Source organism: Tachyglossus aculeatus, chromosome 19 (genome assembly GCF_015852505.1).
Source record: "Tachyglossus aculeatus isolate mTacAcu1 chromosome 19, mTacAcu1.pri, whole genome shotgun sequence".
Taxonomy (NCBI): domain Eukaryota; kingdom Metazoa; phylum Chordata; class Mammalia; order Monotremata; family Tachyglossidae; genus Tachyglossus; species Tachyglossus aculeatus.
The window spans coordinates 30,603,358-30,625,453 of record NC_052084.1 but is presented as its reverse complement, the minus strand read 5'-3'; the positions used below and the strand labels follow the sequence as shown (position 1 = coordinate 30,625,453).

General features: G+C 39.4%; 1 protein-coding gene and 1 long non-coding RNA gene across 4 annotated transcripts in view; one reads left to right on the top strand and one right to left on the bottom strand.

Annotated features, from left to right (window-relative positions):
- CEP162 (centrosomal protein 162) overlaps positions 1–22,096 on the top strand; it is a 54,351-nt gene that overhangs the window by 23,063 nt on the left and 9,192 nt on the right. For both annotated transcript variants that reach the window (XM_038761333.1, XM_038761334.1), the window contains 13 exons: positions 1,851–2,039; positions 2,223–2,304; positions 4,681–4,933; positions 5,931–6,204; positions 8,800–8,957; positions 9,224–9,451; positions 10,592–10,732; positions 13,067–13,179; positions 15,314–15,419; positions 16,804–16,930; positions 19,067–19,230; positions 19,659–19,763; positions 21,543–21,761. In XM_038761333.1, the coding sequence (XP_038617261.1) occupies positions 1,851–2,039; positions 2,223–2,304; positions 4,681–4,933; positions 5,931–6,204; positions 8,800–8,957; positions 9,224–9,451; positions 10,592–10,732; positions 13,067–13,179; positions 15,314–15,419; positions 16,804–16,930; positions 19,067–19,230; positions 19,659–19,763; positions 21,543–21,761 (2,159 nt within the window). The remainder of the gene's footprint in view (positions 1–1,850; positions 2,040–2,222; positions 2,305–4,680; positions 4,934–5,930; positions 6,205–8,799; positions 8,958–9,223; positions 9,452–10,591; positions 10,733–13,066; positions 13,180–15,313; positions 15,420–16,803; positions 16,931–19,066; positions 19,231–19,658; positions 19,764–21,542; positions 21,762–22,096) is intronic.
- Positions 1–22,096, bottom strand: part of LOC119940936 — a 28,899-nt gene that overhangs the window by 1,749 nt on the left and 5,054 nt on the right. Inside the window, exons 2-4 of one of the 2 annotated variants that reach the window (XR_005455068.1) lie at positions 17,800–17,923; positions 7,217–7,635; positions 4,652–4,762 (exon numbers count right to left, since the gene is read on the bottom strand). This is a non-coding gene — a long non-coding RNA (uncharacterized LOC119940936). The remainder of the gene's footprint in view (positions 1–4,651; positions 4,763–7,216; positions 7,636–17,799; positions 17,924–22,096) is intronic. The other variant, XR_005455069.1, reaches the window with a different exon arrangement.

Genomic DNA, 22,096 nt, shown 5'->3' with positions numbered 1-22,096 from the left:
AAGAAGTCAAGATAAAAAGTGAAGAGACAAAGTTTATAAAATTCCATTTCATTTTATCCGTGTTATCCTTAGAAAATATCTCATTTTATTTTCTCATTTCCTTTCTGCGTAATAAGTTTCAGTGAAAGGAAATAGTTATAATAAAAGCATACGGAGAAGGCAAATGGGGAAAAGAAGGTTGGTTTTCTTTGTCTTATGAGGTCAATTTATTTTTTAGTGGGAAATCGATTAATAGTATTTCTCGAGTACTTACTCTGTACAGTACTGACACTGTGCTGAGCACTTGGGAGAGTACAGTGAAAACCCTGAACCCTATCTTCCTTTAGCCATCTCTAGCACTGTGAATTTATTTACATCTTACTTAAACACTCATGTTTATGTCCACTTTATTCTTGATCCCTCAACTTGTAAATATTTTTGTTTGCCTTCCCCATTAGAGTGTAAACTTTTTGTGGACAGGTAATCCGTCACTTAATTTTTCCGTACTTCCCCAAGCACCTAATACAGTGCACTGCACCAAGTAGGTGCTCCGAAAATGCTTACTACTATGACTAGTAGACATAATCCCTGCCCTCAAAGGGCTTACTATATACTGTAGCAATAAATTTGCCTGGAACCTCCTCAGAAACAATAGAGTTGGTAGACACGATCCCTACTCACAAGGAGCTCACAGTCTACAGGGGGAGACAGATATTAAAATAAATGGCAGATAGGAAAGATAGTCGATTATAAGGATATGTATATTAGTGCCGTGGTTTTGGAGGCCACACCTCAGTCCCCGAGTGGACCATTATTCAGGGCAGCCATGATTTCCTGAATGGGATTTGAAATCCTCACAGGCTGCTAGAGGTCTCCTCCCAAGTAGAAATAAGTTTTTTAAAACCAATAACCCTCCTGAAAGCTGCTGAACTTCCCTCAGGTAGAGGTAATCTCAGTGGTTTTTATTTTTTCAAATAGAAGGGTTTAACCGGATTCATATGACTATCGGCCTTGAATGTGAAAGATGATTCTTCATGGTTTTCCAGCCCAACGGTTAGAGTGTGGTTGAAGGAACAGTTCTTTTTAACTCTTAGGGTTTGTCCTCTAATTTGTTGTAATTGAGACCACTGTTTGCAGGGTTAGATGGTGTTTGTGATCCTGTGCCAGTCACTCAGAGTATGTCTTGCACCTCTAATTGCCACACATAAATTAGAATATCTCCTATTGGTTAAAATTCCTACGTCATGAATTTTGCAAAAGTATTGCATGCCATCAAAAGACCTAAGGCTCCACCAACCACTAAGCAAATTTTGTGGCCTTAGGGAATCCATTGAGATCATAAGTCTACTCCATGATAATGTGACTGGCCAAATGAGACTTGAATGTACCTTTTCCCCCCCATCACTACCAGGTGGAAACAGGACTGACTACACGATAGATAAAGGTTGTTCAACCTTGCTTGTGACACCAGAATCCACTTTTCCAACTCAGCAGGCTAAGAACACCGTGAAAACTAGCTGAGAATCGTAATCATGAGCTACTGTCTGCTGATATCCTAGGCACAATACATAGGAAGAAGACATGCCAGCGATTCAGACCGTTTCACTGAGAGCAGTGCTTTCGATGCTTTCGACCTAAAATCAGGTTAAGTGCCAGCCTGAACCAGAGTAATTTTACACATACAGCACAATGGACTTTCAATATAATCACAGAATAAAAGTTGAAAGGTCATCTGCACGAACCTACTGCTTCTGGATTGCTAAATTACTCGGATTTGCTCATAATGCTGGTTTTAACAGAAGGTGAATCTAATTTTGGGCGGCAGATTTCTAATGAAATGTCACTGAGGGAATTACGTTTATTTCCAACAGGTGGTTCTTATGGACAAACCAACAGTGACATTGAGGCACTGCAGCAGGCATATTATCATATTGATCAGTCTCTGGGAGATACAGATGAACAAAGAATTCAAAGCAGTGCAATAGAAAATGCCACGGGCTCTGAAGCTGTTCCTCAAGACAGTGAAAAGTGTTCAAAACATATCTCTACTACTGAATCTGGTAAAGTTAGTATTAATAATTTGAACATGAATGTAGATTAATGACTTAGCTGGGAAAAATGTCTCTCTTGTTTTTGTTTACAGCCTTTTAAACCATTTAAAAAAGAAATAACTGTAACCTACTCTACTTCTTTGTTGCTTAAAGTAAAATTCTGACCAGCCCACAACTCATTTCTTTTCTCAGACTTGCCCACCGTGGAGGAACTGATGAAGCCTATCAAAGCGGATTCACTTTTTGGCAGAGGTTTTAACCTGCGACCTGCCAGGTACCAGGTTCTTGTGAAACATTCTTGGGGATTTTAGGATCCTTCAGTCATTTCAGAACAATTATTTTCTCCTTATACGTTATTTTTAGTTAATATTTGAGTTAGGCTTTCTGATCTCCTACCATCCTCCTCCTCCTAGAACCATGCTTGCTTGTTCTGCCTCACCCCACGTTGCCTCCAAATGGGGTCTAACTCAGAAGAACAGAGGAAGGGGGAGAAGCCAAAGAATACACCTGTACCCCTGCTGACAGAAAATATTAGTATGGCCAAAAAGCAATTGAATAGCTTTAAGGATGTGTTATTAGAGGGTAAATTAAGAATACTTGAGAAGGGTTAAATCGATCTTATGGCAGTCTCAAACTGCTTACTATGTGCCAGGCACTGTACTAAGTGCTGGAGTAGTTGGACATAGTTCATGTTCGACATGGGGCTCATAAGCTTTATCCCCATTTTATAGATGAGCTAACTGAGGCACAGAGAAGTTAAGTGACTTGCCCAAGGTCACACAGCAGACAAGTGGCAGAGCTGGGATTAGAATCTAGGTCCTTCTGAGTTCCAGGCCCGTGCTCTGTCCACTAGGCCATGCTGCTTGGTAATTAGGGGAAAAAGCTAGGCATGTTAGCCTGCTGTGGGCAGGGAATATGTCTGCCAACTATCGCGTTGTAATGAATTGTATTCTCCCAAGTGCTTTAGTACTGTGCACTGAACCCAGTAAGTGCTCAATAAATACCATTATTGATGACAGTGATGAACGTTAAAATGGTATCCTCATAGCCATGAAGGTGGATGTCTAGGGAACAGACATCACGTTATTCCTTCAAGCATCTTCTGGGGTCTCCAGGGGAGACATTGATTTGGATGTATCTGGAAGCCCCCACTTTCAGTCCTGATGATCAAATTTCTATTTCTTTATTGCATTTGTCGAGCACTTTGAATAAAACGTTGCGCTAAGCCTGGGGAGCAGTATATAAATATTGATTTTAGTACAGTGCTCTGCACACAGTAAGCGCTCAATAAATACAACTGAATGAATGAATGCTTTGGACACGATCCCTAACCCAGCGAGGGCTTGCATTTTTAAAGTGGGGTGGAGACTGGTGGGGGGAATAGCCTGATAGAGCCAAGCCAATAAATAAACAAAGCAAGTACAACAATACAGACAAGAATTGCAGTATAGAGTAGTGCTAAAGAACGTTTTCAGGACTGTAGGACGTTAACCCTAATGCAACAGTCCCAACTTTCCCAGTGTTCTGAATGCTAGGAAAGTGTGCTGGTGTATCTCCTGCAATTCCAGGGCCTGGGGGAAAGGGCTTGACATCTCCCCCTTCATCCCCCCATGGTGGGCAGGAGCAGGGTGCTGTCACTGTGGGACCCCGGGATTTGCGTGGAGGAGAGGCCTCAGACTGCATGGCCAAAGGAATCTTCTCCTCGTGCCGGCTGTATTTTTCTGAGGAGGACATAAGTCCTACTCAGACTGTGAGCCCCATGTGGGACAGGGACTATGTATCTACCCCATTGTTTAGAAAAGTGCCAGATGCCTAGTAAGTACTCAGCAAATGTCATCATTAGTTAATTAAGGCTGGACCCCACGGAAAATGGTTCAAAAATTCATGGAAGCAAGTTAAAATCGTGTCATTTTCATCCTCACATTTTAAAATCTTGTTTCCTAAATTGGAAACGCCTCACAATTGAAGATTTGCAGAGAAGTTTCATTCAAAATGGGGTAATCGTTAAAGCTTACTTTACTATGTTAGAATTGGTGATTTTTTTTTCCTTCTTTTCAAGCTACTGTGTAGTTTTTATTGACAGGAATAATCACATTTCTCTCGTACCCTACAATATTGCTTTTTGCCTGGAACATCTATTCACATGAAAGAAATCCCTGTATTCCAGTTAGGAAATATCTCTGTTAGGATATCAATGAGTTACAGAAAGACATTGGGTTTCCATTTGGGATGTTTATGGGTATAAATTTCCAATCCCCATTTGCTTCAGAGAGCCATATAAAGAAAGAATATTCCCATTGCAAATGTACTGAATTAGCAAATAATTTTGGAGGCAAAAACAAATATACATTGGAAATGTGCAGATGAACTAAATGTGCACTCCCTTCTGCATCATCCTTGCACTTGGATTTTGTACCCTTTATTCACCTCCTCCTCAACCCCACAGCATTTATGTACATAGTTATAATTTATATTAATGTCTGTCTCCCCCATGAGCTCGTTGAGGGCAGGGAATGTGTCTACCAATTGTGTGATGTCGTACTTTCCCAAGCCTCAGTGCAGCGCTCTGCACATTGTAAGTGCTCAGTAAATATGATTGATTGTGGATTGATTGATAGTACCAGCTCTGATGTGCCATTTTATGTTGTAGTCCAAACAGATCGACTGACCATTTACCACGTGAGGAGAGTCTGAATGAAGTGGCTCAGGAAAAGCAGCATTTAGATTATTGCCTTGAAAAAAAGAATGAGAAGAATCCATTATTACAAACAGCAGGGAATGAAGCTAGTGAAGAAAGCTATCAGAGAACGGCTGTTGAGGAAGAAAAGATGGATAAAATGTATCTTGATATTCTGAGAAAAAAGTTGTCCTTAGTGTCACAACAAGAAAACAAGAATAATCAAGTAAGTAATATTGTATATTTTTAAAAAAGCAAAGTTATTTAAGCTACCTATAAATAAGAACGTACTCCAATATCAGCCAGTTTAACTTAATAGGTACTTGAACAGGCTCTGAGGTAGAAGGGGAGAGTTCAAGTTTTCCCAAGCAGCATACAATTTATTTTTTTACTTTTCTTGCTGTTCTCCAGACATATAGAAATTCCTACAAAAATGTACCTAATTAAGAGCCTAGCCAGGATTTCTAACATCTTTGTTTCACACCAAAACTCCACAGAAGTCATCATTTTGGTCCATCATTTGGGAGAACCAGTGTGGTCTAGTTGAAAGAACACAAGTCTGTGGAATCAGAAGACCTGGGTTCTAATCCTGGCTTTGCCACCTGTTGTAGTGTGAACTTGGGCAAGGCACTTATCTCCTCTGTGCCTCAGTTTCCTCACCTATTCTCCCTCCTAATTGGACAGTGAGCCCTACGTAAGGCAGAGACTGTGTCTGACCTATTTAACTTCAGTGCACAGAACAGGGCTTGGTCCAGAGGAAGTGCTTAACAGATACCATCATTATTATCATTTTTGTCTGAAAATGAGGCCCAGAACCATTCGGCATAATAAATAATAATTATGGTACTTGCTAAGTGCTTACTGTGTACGGGGGGCTGGTAGATGAATCACTTTTGTTGTAAAGCGTCTTCTTTTGCAAAATGCATGCCTTACCTTTACTGCTTATGCCTGCAAACCTTTCTGTAATGGAAATCTATTTGCATTACACATGTGGCAAAAACCCTTTTTTGAATCCTTCCCTATTCTCCTTTCCAACTAACCTTGCTCTTTTTGACCAAGACCCTGACTTAGCCCTGAGGTATTCTATGGGCCTTCTAGGTGTGTCTTCCAAGAAGGTTCCTCTATGAACCTGAATTCTTGAGAGTATGGTTACTGCTCCTGTAAAGCTGCCTTCTAAACTGCAGTACCTTCTGCTTGTGTGAAACTGTGATTGTTCTCTGCAGGGCTTTGGATCACGACCCAGCTCTAGGGAGAAGGATGCTGCGGATACTATGGTCAGCAAACAAACAACATACAAAAAGATCAAGGGTATTCCGGTATTTTGTAATAAAAAGCCTCAAAGTGGCCTTTATGGATCAGTTAAGAGCTCTGGGTACGGTAAATCAAATTCACCATTCAAACCGTTTTCTACTGTCAGTGAAAAAAAAGCATCAAAGGACGTAATGAAAAAGGCAAGCCTGAAAATGAGATCTCCTCCAGATAAAGCAAGGCAAAAAGGTATAACTCATGTAATTTATTCATTTTATTTTGGACATTCCGTCACAGCTAAGATCTCTGTGTAATGGCAGTAGGAGTTTTTAGCAGTTCAGAAACCTGTATGTTTAATATTATCTTCTTTGTCCATCTCAGAGGGTGGTTCTCGATAGAAATAACGGAAATCAATCAATCAATGTTATTTATTGAGTGGCGAATTTCTTTTGGTGGAAGATGCTATTTACTAAAAAGTTTAGTTCCCCTCCCTCCAACCCTTCCCACTGATCAGAAGGGAAGAGGGAAGGTTAGGAAATGGCAAAATCAGCCTCTTTGGCTCTTTTCCTCCTTCCTGGAAGTGGGACTAGCAGTTCAGGGGCCAGAAGGAGGAGGTACCGATCAATCAATCAGTGGCATTTATTGAGCACTTATTATGTGCCGAATACTGCACTTGGGAGAGCACAGTATGATCGAGTTGTTAGACACAATTGCTGCCCACCAGTGGTTTACCCTATCTGGTGGCTCAGACCTAGGCAGCCTGGACTTCAGAGATCTTCAGTTCTGGATTTTTCAGATCATCATCAATCGTATTTATTGAGCGCTTACTGTGTGCAGAGCACTGTACTAAGCGCTTGGGAAGTACAAGTTGGCAACATATAGAGACAGTCCCTACCCAAAGATGAAAGCCAGTGCACAAGTGGCAGTCTTAGAGAACGTGTCCAACATCCTGGATGTTCTTGTTGGAATGAGAACAGAGAAAACTCGGTTCGATGTCTTCTAATGCAGACTTTAATAGTCCACGGCTTCTGTTAATTGTTAAATTGTTTATGATGGCGTTCACCTAGGGCAGGGACGGACAGATTTAGCCCTTAGACCATTCCTGGCATGGAGAGTCATACTGCTTGCCCAAATAAATTGCTAAGTGAGGGGAAATTTGGCTTCACTGACTTTTACATTCAGGAGCTGTCATAAATTTTGACTTCTCTTTTTATGGCTATTTTTTTCCCTCAGAAAGCCATTAGATTTAAAGATTCATTACCTCAGTCTTTTTTTGAAGCAGTGGCCAAAGCAGTATTTCTTTGTCACAGAGATAGTGTAATTTTTCTACATTTGTTGTGACTTAAGTCTCTTATCCTCATAAAATCAAACAATTGCAAATGAATCATCTTTTTTGAGGGTGCCGTGACTAGAAATAATATTGATTTTGCTCTTAATCTATTATTCACTACACATCTTGTTTTTCCAGAGAGAGACTCAGACATTTCTCATAAAAGTGAGGGAATTCAGAACCTTCATAGATGTTTTTTATAGCCATCCGTGCCTGTATTTTCACTGAGATCTAGTTCTTGTTAATATAGTTTTGACATCTCAGACATACAGATTAACAGCCAACTGTTTAATTGACTTGTGTGCTCCTTCAAAATTGGAAATCAAATATCTCCAGCAGCCATTCATAATCTGTAGAAAGAATTAAGAGTTTTATATGAATTTCAGGATTCTTCACCCATTCGCAGATCCCTCTACTCCCAATTCTTTTTATATAAATTAACTTTGTGAAATTTTCCAAGATTCAGTTTATTCATACTATCAGTTGAATACAGGGACGATTTGATGCCCACAAACTGCCTTTCCAGAGTATATGTAATATACATATTTTAATATATGCACTATAGTCATATCTCCTCCAAGAGGCCTTTGCCAATCAATACCTCTTTTCCCCGACTTCCTCTCCCTTGTGCATAGTCTATGCACTTATCCAACATATCCAAAATTTTAATGCCTATCTCCTCCTCTATACTGTAAGCTCATTGTGGGCAGGCAACATGCCTACCAAACTCTACCTTATTGTACTCTCTCAAGTGCTAGGTACAGTGCTCTGCACACAGTAAGTGCTCAATAAGTGCCATTGATTCTATCTCCTGTCACTATCTGTAGAAGTTCGGCAGTTAATTTTAAATTATTGGTGGTTGATGGAAGTATACTTTGGAGGTGTGGGTTCTTTTTTTTTCTCAGTAGAGGGTTCTTTTAATTAGTTCTTAATTGTCATATGGATATTCATCCCCATTTTCTTTAGTTTGTGATGATGGTGATAATGAAGTCTTGAGGCAAGAACTACGGATGAGCATGCGGAGAAGGAATTGGTTCCTGCCAGTAATGTCCCCAGGGTACCAAGTATAATAGGCATGTAGGTGTTCAGCGGTTTTACAAAGAGCAGTGTGAGAAGCAACATGTCCTGGTGCAGAGAGCATGGTCCTAGAAATCAGAGAATCTGGATCTGCCTCTTGCCAGCTGTGTGACTTTGGGCAAGCCACTTCATTTCTCTGTACCTCAATTTCCTCATCTGTAAAATGGGGATTAAATACCTGTTCTACTTCACACTTGGACTAGGAGCCCAATGTTGAGATAGGAACTCTGTCTGACCTTACATCTTTCTCAGCACTAAGTATGCGTGCCACATAGTAAGCACTTGAATATTATTATTATTATTATTATTGTCATCATTATTATTATGAAGGTTTTTTGCAGGCAAGACGCTCATTTACAGTTAAAGTGAACATAGCAGAGTGCCAGAGCTAAGAGTGTGACACTGAATGTTGCTCTTGATTTTTTTTTTTAATTTAGAAACATTCTCTACAACAAAAGTAATCCGGTCGGCTACTGCAGCGAGACCATCTCTGAAATCTGACAGTCTAGTAGCTGCTGAAGCCACCAAACTGACGGCTGATGACCTCCTATTGCAGGCTGTAGCAAAAGTAGACTCTTCTAGGCCGGGGGAACATGTGAGTATGTGGAATTTGGAATGGGTGGTCAGAACTTTTCCCCTTTACAAAATAGTATAAGCAATTCTTCCCTGGTGAAACAACCCATAGGAAGTTTACTTTATACAAAAGATAATTAAGTAATGGTCATTTAGCACCGATTGGTTTCAAGTGAAGGAACACTATTTATTGAATCATTTTCAATCTTCTGATTTTTCTGCTTAGAGGGTAATCTTGGTCTTTTTATGTACATCTGCTGTAATGAAATAAAAATTATGTCTCCATAGGATCCCTTGTTACCCCCAGGTGGAAGCCGGGAGAGAGAATTATACATGCTGAAAAGAGTTCAAGAAGCGGAGGAGAAATGGAATGGGGCACAGACAGTAATTGAGCAGATTAAAGCCACCTTCCAACAGAAAGAGATAGAGCTGGTGAATAAGATGGAAGAAATGAAAGGAAAACAAGAAAAAGAAATTCTGCGGCTGAGTCAAGAAAATTATATACTGCAAACCAAGGTATCGAGAAAATTCCATGCTGCCAATCTGCTTCTGGGGGATGCATGGTAGGAAACGCTGAAGGCCCAGGGCCTTTTCTCCTTCCAGTCCAGACAGTCCACCCTACTAAATGGTCCATACCAGAATGGCTTTCCTTGAGCTGAGCCAGGATGGTACCCAGGGACAGAAGCAGCAGCGTTGCTCAGATATTACCAGGGTGCTCACCAGCCCGTAGGTATTTTATTTTAAAATGACCGTGAAAGATTCCATTGAAATTAGTCTCAGCTCTTAACGTTTTTTTTGGAACTTGGGTGTTTTCCAGCAACTGTCATGTTTTGCGCTAACTAAATTCTACTTGGGAGTGCTTTGTCCTCGTGATTTTCTGTACACGTAGCCCATTAGGATGTTGCGTGAATGGAAACTTTTGCTATTTTCAGGGGTCTAGTTTGGGTTTCGACTTGAAAGCTCTCTACTGTTTTATCTTCCCAGGAAGATACTCTAGGGAACCACCATTGTCCCCCTCCCTCAACCCCCTCACTCATTTCAAGAGGGCATGAATGCTCTTAGGTAGGTATGAACCTGGATGAAGGGTGGAAAACTGAAGTCAGTTCATCGAAATGGAAAGTTGAAGGTGAATGATCTATTCACATCTGCCACTTTTTGTTCAGCTGCCACAATAGCTACTGGAAGCCAGAATTGTGTGGGCAGGAAACGTGTCTACCAACTCTGCTGTATTGTACTCTCCCAAGCGCTTAGTACAGTGCTCTGCACACAGGAAGCGCTCACTAACTACCAGTGGTTTGTACGTAAAATCCTCAGCCAGGATGAGCTTGGATTCACCTCTTCTCTTGTAGTACACTATTTTCTTTTTGGTCCATTATTAAGTTATATACTCCCATACACAGCATGCTTGATGATTGTAGTAGAATTGCTGGACCTAAATGTTATGAGTGAAAAGTCATTCCTTTGATAAATTATCAGCTTGAAAAGTTTTTTCCTTATCTTCAGTTCAAAAATGTTGCAAAAAATATTGAGAGCCAAAAGGTTTGATAGAGGAAAGCAGTAGTAGGTTTTATAAAAGTCACTTTAAAAGTTTTATTCAAAAATTTTCTTTATGTCTCTCTCACCTAAATGTGGCAAACCTTTGGCTTTATTCAAAAGGTGAATAATTTTGAAGAGACAAACAAAAAACCGAAGTTCCTGTCCTCTGGTGAAGCAGTCGGTCTTGTCACTGAAGAAAAGTTGCAGCAAATCCAAAAAGAAATTGAAGAACAAGAGGTCCTTCTTAAAGGATATCAGCAGGTAGAGTAAAACTCATTAGTGTTATATAAATTTGGTAGGCTTTTTTTTTTTTGCAGATTCTTCACTGTAAAATACTGGAATACAGTAAATAGTTTCTGAGCTACCTATTGAAATGTGGAGGGGAAGGGGCAAGAGACCAGCAAATAATTTGGAAGTGAGTCCCACATGCTAGAAAATATTTTTAAGCTGTTTCTTAAAGATGGGTCAGTTTTCCCTGAAGCTATTTTTGAAAGTGTTTTTGAGAGAACATATTGGATAATTTCTGCTCTCGTTCAGAAACATAAATCTAGTCAGCTAACAGGATGCCAGAGTAGTTTCCATTCTAGGATGAAAAAAAATGACCAATGATTAAAAACATGGTCAGGTGTAAATTCCAAAATTTATTGACTGTAAACCTCAAGGAAAAATTATATGATGTTTTCAAGGATGAATGAGACTCCTAAGAATCCAGTATCGACCATGAACTAGATGTTTGGTAATTTTCCCATCAACAACATTGCTTTTAGCTCATCGTCTTTGTCAAAAACCACAGCACAGCTCTGAGACTGCGGGCAACTTTAGTTTCTGTGATGGGGTCCAGTGATTCATTCAATTGTATTAAGCGCTTAATGTGTGCAGAGCACTTGTACTAAGCACTTTTGAAATCCTGGCTCTTTCCCTACCATTTTTTTTCCCTTACCATTAGTCAGCTTCCTGCTTTTTCTTAGGCAACCAAGCATATCTTTTGAAAATAATTTTCCAGTAGGGGAATTCATTTTTGATTTCATTTAATTCTGCACTGGAACAATTTAGTATACAAGATCAATGGTTTTGTATTTGTAGGTGCTAAATAAATATTCATTACTTTGTGTCAGCATCAGTGCAGTATGAGCAAGTGGTTTAAAAGTAAAGCATGGTGTTTAATTTTGCATAAGAGGTTACAGGGATAAAATCATGTATTTTAATTATAATAGTAATAGTGGCATTAAGTGTTGACTATGTGCCAAATACTGTACTAAACACTGGGGTAGATGCAAAGTAATCAGGTCTTACACAATATGAGCTCTCCTCTGATTAGGAAGAACAGGGTTGGAGTTGCCATTTTACAGATGAGGAACCTGCAGTAAATTAAATGACTTGTCTAAGGTCACACAGCAGACACATCTGACTCTCAGGTTGGTGCTCTTTCCATTAGGCCATAATGCTTCTGTGCTATGGAAATTAAATCACCGCCAAGAATGAAGTAATGGAAGCATTAACTTTGGCACCAATGTAAACCTTCCACATTTTATGGTCAGAAAGATGAAAAGAACAGTGGGTGAAGAATGGAGGTAGTTAACAAAAGATAAGCAGCATACAAATTTCAGGGATTAATGGGCTGACGGAACAACCATCCTCATTTCAAGATAATCATAATCACATTAAAGGAATGCCTTTGACACAGTAATTTGATTTAATGAATGCTCATTTGTAGCATGTAAATTTCATTAGTAACCTAATGAATCCTAAATTACCTCTACTTAAATAATGAGATATTTCAAAATATTATTAAAGCATATTTTAAAATCACTGAATACTGGTAAAAAAAAAAGATCACTGGTCAAGATCAGGTTTACTGTACAAATTTTAAGAGCCAAGTATTCAGGAAATGAATTAGTACAACAGAAGGAACAATATTTTCACTTACTCCCTACTACCTCCACCATACAAATTAGTATTCGACCGTAGGTCCAAGAAAAAAAGGAAATCACAAATATGAAGAGAACTTCAATACATTCTGCGAAGTATTTATACTTACGACCCTGATGCAAATTTTAAAACTATATTCTTAAGGTGATATTTTCTGAATTTACAATTTCACTAAAATGTTTGCCTATGACTCCCCCAATCAATCAATCTATCAGTGTTACTTATTGAGCACTTACTGTGGGCAAAGCACTGTACTAAGCTCTTGAGGGAGCACAATGCAAAGTCTAACTAAACCTGAATGTAAAACTTTTATAAGACTGCACTGAATACCATTTTTACTATATTATCAATCAATTGTATTTGTTGAGCACTTAACTGTGTGCAGAGCATTATATTATGCACTTGGGAGAATGCAGTGCAACAGAGTTAGTAGATGTGTTCCTTGCACAGAATGGGTTTACAGCCTAGAGGAAGGGGCAGATGTTAAAATAAATTATGAACATGTACGTAAGTGCTGTGGGGCAGTAACACTGCATTTATTAACAATGTTTATCCAGGGACTGAGTCTTTGAAAGATTTAAGAACTTAAGTTAAATTGAATAGCCTTTATCAATTTATAATTGACATTGATTTGGAAGTAAAATGTACTTTTTCATTTTTTGAAAGGAAAATGAAAGATTATATAAGCAAGGGAAAGAACTCCATGCACAAAACAAGGCCAATGAGGAAAGGATGTTTAAAGAAAATCAGTGTCTATTGAACGAATTGGCTTCTCTGAAGTGAGTCTTCTGAATTTTATCCTTAAAGTACTTTTTAAAAAATGAAAAGTGTAAACTACATTTAATGCATTTTTGCTTTTGATTATAATGGTTGGGGCAAACTAATATATTTTAAGCGTGTTCGTATTTAATAGCACTTCTTACAATGAGAAATGGTTGAAACTGAGAAGCAGTGAGCAATGCTAAATGGTGTTTGTGGTTCAGTGTGATTACTGGAACTTTTAGTTCTGTCTGCATCAGCCACTGTGTAAGGCAGCCTGGGCAAAGTGAAGAGTTACGGGGAATCCTGTGAAGAGAGCAACAGCATGTCAATATTCTCTTACTGTACCTTTTTCTTATGACGACAAGGCCTTACAAGGACTAGGCCCTATCAGCCTGTCAAGGTATGGCATTCGTTCCAACAATCGAGGAAATCGCCTCCACAGTCAGAGCCATAAAAATGATAAAACATAGGTATCTACAAACCGGGAGGGAAGGGACTCCCTAGATAGGTGGAAGATGAGGTTACTTGTGTCGTTTCTCTGCTTTACATTGCCAGCAGGACCTTAGCCAGAGTCCCTCTGGAACGGTTCCCGGAGCAGATCGTGGATTGCTCCTCTTGGAATTTTTGTGTGGTGTGGTGGATGTGACCTTCCTTGCTCGTCTACTGTCTTTTAAACAGTTTTTACTTTCTTTGAAAAGGCATTTGAAATGAGTGGATCTAAATTCTGGCATTTATTAAGCGCTTACTGTGTGCAAAGCACTGTTCTAAGCTCTTTGCTGCAGTGTCCCCGTCACTAGTGGGGTAAAGCAAGGCTCCTGCAGTTGGCCCAGAACCGTGTGATGTTTTCTGTGTAGTCTTGCTGGAGGGTGAAATAAGGGATCTGGACATTGGTGTTAAAAACCTGTTGCCCAACCTAAGAGAGGTCATAGAAATGGGCATCGCTGGCTTGCTCTATGCAGATGACTGTGCCTTAGAGGCCCCCAAGGAGACATTCATCCATTCAATTATATTTATTGAGCACTTACTGTGTGCAGAGCACTGTACTAAGCGCTTGGGAAGTACAAGTTGGCAACATACAGAGACGGTCCCTACCCAACAGTGGGCTCACAGTCTAGAAGAAAGAAAGCCCCTTGCCGTGCCATTGCGTTCGCAATGCTGTGACTCGGCAGATGCCTATTAACTACTTTGCAGAGCCATCCCACATCTCTGGCCTGACTCTACTCTAATGAAAAACTAGGTAATGCTATAGTGTGCGCCAGGAAAGGCATGGAACTGGGGGTTTTACTTTTGCCACTGGCTTGTTAAGGGACCTTTAAGCACTCGATCAGTACTATTAATTGACTGACTTAACCACCTGTTGGAAGCAACTGCGGCCAGTGCTACGTGCTGCAATCATAAAGGCATTCTTTTTGATTAGAAGCAAGAGGTATGAGATTAAGGCAAAAATGAAAACAACACTGAACACTGTATACTGCTGGCACATCTACTCTAAAGGAGCAGTCATTGTGAAAATGTTGTGGTTGAGAACCATCGGTCCCCCATCAGCCTTTCCCAGAGCTAAACATCACCCACCAGGAGAGTCATCTTTGAATATGACGGACAACTCTATGTTTATGCCTTTTAATAGCTATTCAGATGTATCACACCACTCCCTAGGTGTGTAAAATCAAACAAAAGACCTGCTGGGCACCCCTGAGCCACCTAGGTCTCACTTAAATCAACAGGAATTCAGAGAACAGAGAGAAAAAACAGTCGTGCACATGCTCACCGTGCTATTCAGAGCATCCATACCACAATGCAGGTTCTGCTCAATTAAAAAATGTAGACCTCATGCTTTTAGAGCTCTGACAATATGTGTATTCTATATTTTTAGATATTTATAATGCACATTTCTAGCCCTCTCTCATTTTTCCCTTAATAATTGAACTGTAAAATGGTACCTTAAAAATGTAAAAAGCATATACCCTTTTAAACCTTCTATATTTCTTTTCTTCCAAAAGATGAAGATGTTGGCACATCAGCTTCTAAGATTATCTTTAAGGTTTTGTCTGTGTACATTTCAAATTTCTTTCCAAATAGTATTTTCTCAGTATCTTGAAGCGGAATGCTTCACAATAAAATGTCAATGCGTTCTTTTTCATATTAAATCAGAGAACAGCTACATAAAAGCACCTTCCCATCTCAAGTAGCTCAGGATCCAGAGCCACAGAGAAACATGAGTTTTACAGAACTGCTGACAGACCTTCGAGCAGTCCAGGTAAATAAATGGCTTGAGCTTTTTTGCTTATTGCAGTCTTAAAACCAATGAAAATATGTGGACCTACAAAGTATACTGTAGTAAACCATGCACTTAAAACTAGTTTGTTTTTTTTAACTTGGTTCATCTAGCTGTTAAGACTAAGCTAGTAAAGTTAGATAGCATGATAACCAAAGGAGATAAGCGCCGTTACTGAATAAGACCAGTCTGTTCATCCAGTCACCATTCCAGGATTTTGCATTGACAACAAGATGGAAGGAGGAAACATTTGATGATTGTCCTCCTAGGCATGCAACTGCATCCAATAACCCAAACCTTTCCCTCTGCATTCCTGCCTTTCCATCCAGTAAACTTAATGGCCCTGGCCCCCGTGAATTTATCCAACCCCCTCCGGTACCTACTGATATTTCTACCCTGTAAACTTTCTTGAATGGAACACATCATACGTCTACCACGAGCTGTGGTACACGGTGCAGTGGTCTTACACTCTTTCACTAATTCACTGTTTTTAATAAGCCTCTTGGAAATGGTCATAAAAGAGATTAAAGGTGGACTGATTTGTCCTATCAGCGTAGAATATTTGTATAAATCTTAGTATTCATCTCTCAGAGCAAATGAGTTCTAATATTTGTTTTGGTAGACATCCATCAACAAAGCAAATAGTGTGTCATTACTTGTAGTGTTGAGTTTAATTGAGGAACATAGGACATTATAAGCAGTACCATTGCTGGAATTGACCATTATTCAAATTGACTGAATTAAGAGAAACCTGATCAATTATGAAATAGGAGTTTGCAGCCATATTTGTAATGGTGTGTAGTGCATAAGGTGATTGGACTGCTCTTATTCAGTTCCATGAAAATATAATGTAAAGTGAAAGTACTAAATAAGGCATAGTTTCCCAGAGGAAATAATACAAAATGCATTAGTGCTCTTCCAAGATTCAAAAATATTGAGCCAAACTATATAAATGCAAATACAAATTATGGTAAAAGAACACAGTAAATATTGTTATGTGAGCAAGTATCAGGGTAAATATGTAGCGATAACAGATTTTATATCAGAGGCTAAACTAAAGTGGATTTTAATCTCCACTTAAGTTTGTCTAAATGCAAAATGTTAGGGAGAGAGAGGGAGGTGTTTAAGCCAAGTTAAATTTCCCTTATGGTGATGCAGAACTAGACTGTTTTCTCAAAATGAAATGCCAATTTGAAAATCCTGCCAGCATATCTATGTACTATATGTCTATTTTGAAATTTCTCAAGATTGCTATAGGAGATGATAGTTCTGTACCCAATTAAAGTGGTAGCCATAGGATGATTTTAGAAGTCAGTTTCCTGGAAAATGTGGAATTGCTTTTTATTTTGCTGTATTTTTCATTAAGAAAGAAAACAGCAATTTGCTAGAAGAACTGAAACGACTAAAGCAAGACAAACAAGCCCTTGAAGTGGACTTGGGCCAGATGAAGAGAGAGAGAGACCTGGCTAAGGATCAAGTTGTTTACATTTCAGGTAAAATCTTGGCTGAGAAGGTCATTGGTTACATTGAAGATTGTTCTGACTCTAGACTAGAAGCAGAAAAATAGAGATGAAATTTTGCTCTTGATTTTAGTGTAAGATATCCCGAAGCTTTTGAAATGGGCTTGCCTTATAAAAGCTTCACTTTTCTTAATTGTACTGCCAGTTCTTAAACCTAATTTAAGCTTGTTACAGAGAGGGAACATCTCTGCTAATTTTGTTACACTGTACTCTCGCACGCAGTTAGTACAGTGCTCTGCACATGATAAGCACTCAATAAATACGTTTGATTTGAACGTTTTAGTTGAATTTTCCTTTTTATGTGAATTCTAAATGAGTTGTGCCAGATTTCATAGAAAATAAATGTTTCCTTTAATTGTAGAAATCATCTTTTTTTCCTTAGCCTCCTTGCCCTTCATTTTGCTCGTTTGAATTCAGGTCCAAATGCCCCTGCTAAAATAACATTCCCTTGTCACTGATGTAACACATTTCCCTTTCTTCTCATCTCTAGGCTGTGAAGCTCATTGTAGACAGGGAACATGTCTGCCAACTTTGTTGTATTGTACTTTCCCAAGCGCTTAGTAAAGTGCCCTCCGTGTGGCTTAGTAAAAAGAGCAGGGGGCTTGGGAGTCAGAGGTTATGGGTTCTAATCCCGGCTCTACCACTTGTCAGCTTTGTGACTTTGGGCAAGTCACTTAACTTCTCTGTGCCCTCAATTACCTCATATGTAAAATGGAGATTGACTGTGAGCCCCACGTGGGACGACCTGATAACCTTGTACCTAGCCCAGCGCTTAGAACAGTCCTTGGCACATAGTAAGCACTTAACAAATGCCATAATTTTAAAAAGTGCTCAGTAAATACCATTTATTGATTTGTTGATTTCCAAGTCATCCCCCAGGCTCTCCATTCCTTTACAGTTCCAAATGAAAGTTTACTTCTGACCATTAAGGATCTCTCGGTCTTCTTTCCTGTAAGTTGGTGGTCACTATTGGAAATATACAGTCAGCAATATTAGTCCATCAGTGAGGCAAAAGTAGGAAGATTGTTTGGATTGCTGTATCAAAACACTTATCAGGACATAAGTTCATTTGGTTAATCAGTCCTGTCTACTTTCCTGTCTATTTTTGATGTAGTTCTACAGAGTTCTCACTAATTTACCTACCTCGATTAGCACTCCCACTTGTTTCCATGGAAATAGTGGTAAACCAAAGAGTGCTAGGCAAAGTACAATTTCCCATAGGAAATAATGTGAAGAATACTAATGCAGTCCCAAAGATCAAAACAATATAAATATATTAAAACAATAATAAAACACAATATGGTATTTGATCACTTACTGTGTACAAAGTACTGTACTATGTGCTTTGGAGAATACAACAGAGTTAGTAGATATGCTTCCTGCCCACAATGGGCTTATAGACTAAAGAGAGAGACTGACATTAATATAAGTAATTATTTTATGTGAATGAATTATAATAAATATTTTTCAAAAGTATTTTCTTTTGCAAACTATTCATCAAAAAGACACCCTAAGGAGCTCTTCTTATTTGTTGCCAAACGTGGACAAAGTGTTACTGAAATGTGTTTTTAATCTCTTCGTTCCAGTCAGTCAAAGCACTTCAAAGGTTCAGAGGGAAGAGGTGAGGGGTTTGAGCCAAGGTAAACTTAGCCAGGGCAGCATAGCCAGAGCATTATCTGTAGGAAATAGCTATTAAAATGTAATAGCCCTATCAGTGGAAGAACACCAAAAGAAGAGCCTTATAATAAGAATCCCTGTATCCTATTTCCCCACTGTTCAGATGGAAATCAAACTCTTTGTTTTGGTTAAGGAAGATTTGACTAGGATCCCTTTATATGATCTGCCTTTGCTGCTCTTTTGCAGCAGGAGGACTCCAATTTTACAGCTTCCCAGCTTTCAGTGTTCTAACTCTTGGGGTTGGGTAATGAGAAGTCTAACCCGATCCATCAGCTGACCTGTGGTAAAAACCCATGGACTGGTAGCTCTAAATTGTTTTTCTAGAAATTTAACTTTGGATATTTGGATCTCATATCCAATCAGGCAGGTCCCTTTTTTCCCCCAAAAAAAACATTTTTTTTCTTTCCTAATTGGAGATATTTCATCTTGTAGATGAGACAGAGTATAAGATAAAGATTGTGGAAGAAACCCACAAACAAGAAATCAGCCGTCTGCAGAAGAGATTGCAGTGGTACGCCGAAAACCAGGATCTTCTGGATAAAGACGCAGCTCGACTTAGAGAAGCCAATGAAGAAATTGAGAAACTCAAACTTCAGGTAACTGAAATCAATTAGAATAGCTTTGGTTCGAGGGCCACATTGTCTTCAACTTTCAGTTGCCAGGAGGCTTGCAAGTAATGCTGAGGACATTGATATTTTTCCACCGACCCCTACTGCTCTCCATTTATCCAGTCTGACTTACCTCGGGTTAGCAACTCAGAATTGGTAGTTGGAACCTAAGTGACCTGTTCTCTTCATTGTATGTTGGAATGTCAGAACTACGTAGGAGCCAAACATACATTCATCTTGGCTTCCCAGCTCTGAAGCCTAAAGAACTCTCAAGTGATCAAGCGGCTTGGGCAGGTGAAGGTAGAGCACCATTTCCAAGTGCCGTGGAAATAGAAGTTTGAGGTCATTTAGACAGGAACATTCTAGGACGCTAATTGCAGTGACTTTCTGGTTTGCATTTTTCCTTTTTTGACTAGGTTGAGAAGCTGAAAACAGAAGCCGGGGATCAGTCTGCGCAACAGAAGGTACGCCTAAAGGACAGAGCGGTCGATGCTAAAAAAATTCAAGATCTTCAACGACAGGTACATGTAAAAGTTAATTTCATATTCTCCTATTCAACCCATTCTGTGCCACCGTCCTTGAGGATGCAGTGAGGAGCCTATAAGATTATGTCTTGGTATGCTTTATGCACCAAGGGTTAGCTCAGTATTATCAGTCAAGGGGTAGTATATTCATTCATTCATTGTTGTATTTATTGAGTGCTTACTGTGTGCAGAGCACTGTTACTAAGCACTTAGGAGAGTACAGTAGAATGAGTAGATGAATGATCTTGGACCAACATAAAGAAAATTGCCTATAGAAAAATCAAGATTCCGTAGCAGTCTATATACGACCCAAGAAATTGGTTAAAAGTAAATGACACCGATGTGCCTTTTGCCCATATCAAATTAGTGACATTCATAGGCAAATGGAAATGTGTGCACAAGACAAATCTGCTGAGCAGATAAAAGTTGTTTTAGAGGCCACAAACAGTTGCCCCAAAGCAAATTTAGTTCATTAGCCACTATTACTTAGAGAAGCTAATGGTAATTTTTTTTGTCATGGTATAGCAGTATTGAGGTAATACAGCTAACATCCTTGTGTGGTAAGTGGCCCAGAGCTTTGCCTGATTGAGAGTTGCTACTATTGAGTTTTGTGGCACTGATCTGTGCCCCTACCCCAACCCTCCATCCCTTATTCTACTCCCAGCCTAACTTACCCCAGCCCCTGCTCCTCCCAAAGGGAAGCAGCAGTGTGGTGAAACATTGCCAGAAGCTGGGAATGCCAGAAAGTCTTCCTGCCCTTCAAGAAGACCTGCTCATATCAGGCTCAGGCAAACCGGGCTGAGAGGTGTGCGTTACGCACGCGGTTCCAAAGCAACTTCTGCTAGGGTTAAACCAACACCCACAAAACTCCTAAAAAATACGCCTGTCTCACGTTGATATGAGTAGTGAATCTTCACTATGAATAAAAGCAGTTATTTTGTTACAAATTCCCAGAAGGGTGAAAATGTATTATATGAGATCAGCCAAAGACTTTGTACATTTAATAGTATGCAATACTTTCTGTGAATGAAAAATTTCCCCGATGTCCAAGCACAGCAAAGCTTGGCAGGAATATTTATAAAGCTAGTCTCAGTCACTTGAATAATTTCTTAATAATCTCTTTTCATTTTGGTTAAAGTTTGATTACCCCCTTAATTTACCTCAAATGCTTTTTTTTGTCTTTTAAAGTGGACACTACTTTTGGGTTTTTAATAGTTTTGCCAATTGCTCTTTCTGTGCGAAACATAGTATGTTGTTTGTCGGTAATTTCAAGGACCTTTTTACTCATGCACCAGTTGAAGTGTATATTTAGGTTGTAGCTGTGACTTTTCATGAACACATTCCATTCCAAAAAGAGCCAGGCATCTTTTTTGAGTGGTTTAGTTTTGGGGGGAGGAAGGTGTCAGGTGTAGGGGATCAAGGAGGGAGTTGAAGGAGATGAAGTGGAAGCAGTGTATACACAACCCTTTTGAAGGATTGGACAAGAATGGCAAGAGGGAGACAGGACGATGGCTGGATGGCACAGTGGAATGGAGAGAGGATTTTGTTTAGGGGAGGAGATACATGGACATGTCATCTCACCATCTGCCCAGCTAGCAAACCTCCCTCATATATTTACTCTCTCACCCTAGAAAAAAAAAAGAACAACTAAACCAGAACCCACTTTCTCAGGGAAAGTTAAAAGTAGAAAAAATAAAATGTGTAAAAGTGCTTGATTGTGTGTGTTTGAAGAGTGGTTCTAGACTACCATACCTTAATGTAGCCTTTTTTTAATAGGTTAAAGAAATGGAAGGAATTCTTAAAAGGAGATATCCAAATTCCTTGCCTGCCTTAATCTTTGCGGCATCTGCAGAAGGAGATGGAGACATTTCTGCCAAAAACAGAGCTGAATTTATGGAAAAAAGAGTTAGAAAATTGGAGGCTGATCTTGAGGGCAAAGATGAAGAAGCAAAGAAAAGTCTCCGAACCATGGAACAGCAGTTTCAAAAAATAAAGGTAATTAGGTGTTATAGCAACTATTACTGACCACAAATCTTGATTATTTTCTGTCAGGAATTGGTTCTAAACTGAGGCTGTCATTGTTTGGGTAAACCCCCTCTAATTTGCACACTATGTCATCATGAAAACATTGATTGAAAGTCCCCACAGGATTTTGTCATTAGTGGTGTACCAAAGTAACAGTTTCATTGTTTAAATCTAGTGAAAGGACACCATGGTTGGTGAGCTTACAGGTTTAACTGGATGAGGAGAAGCAATGCAACCTAATGGAAAAGAGCACAGATCTAGAAATAAGGAGACCTGAGTTTTAGTCCTGGCTCCACCACTTTCCT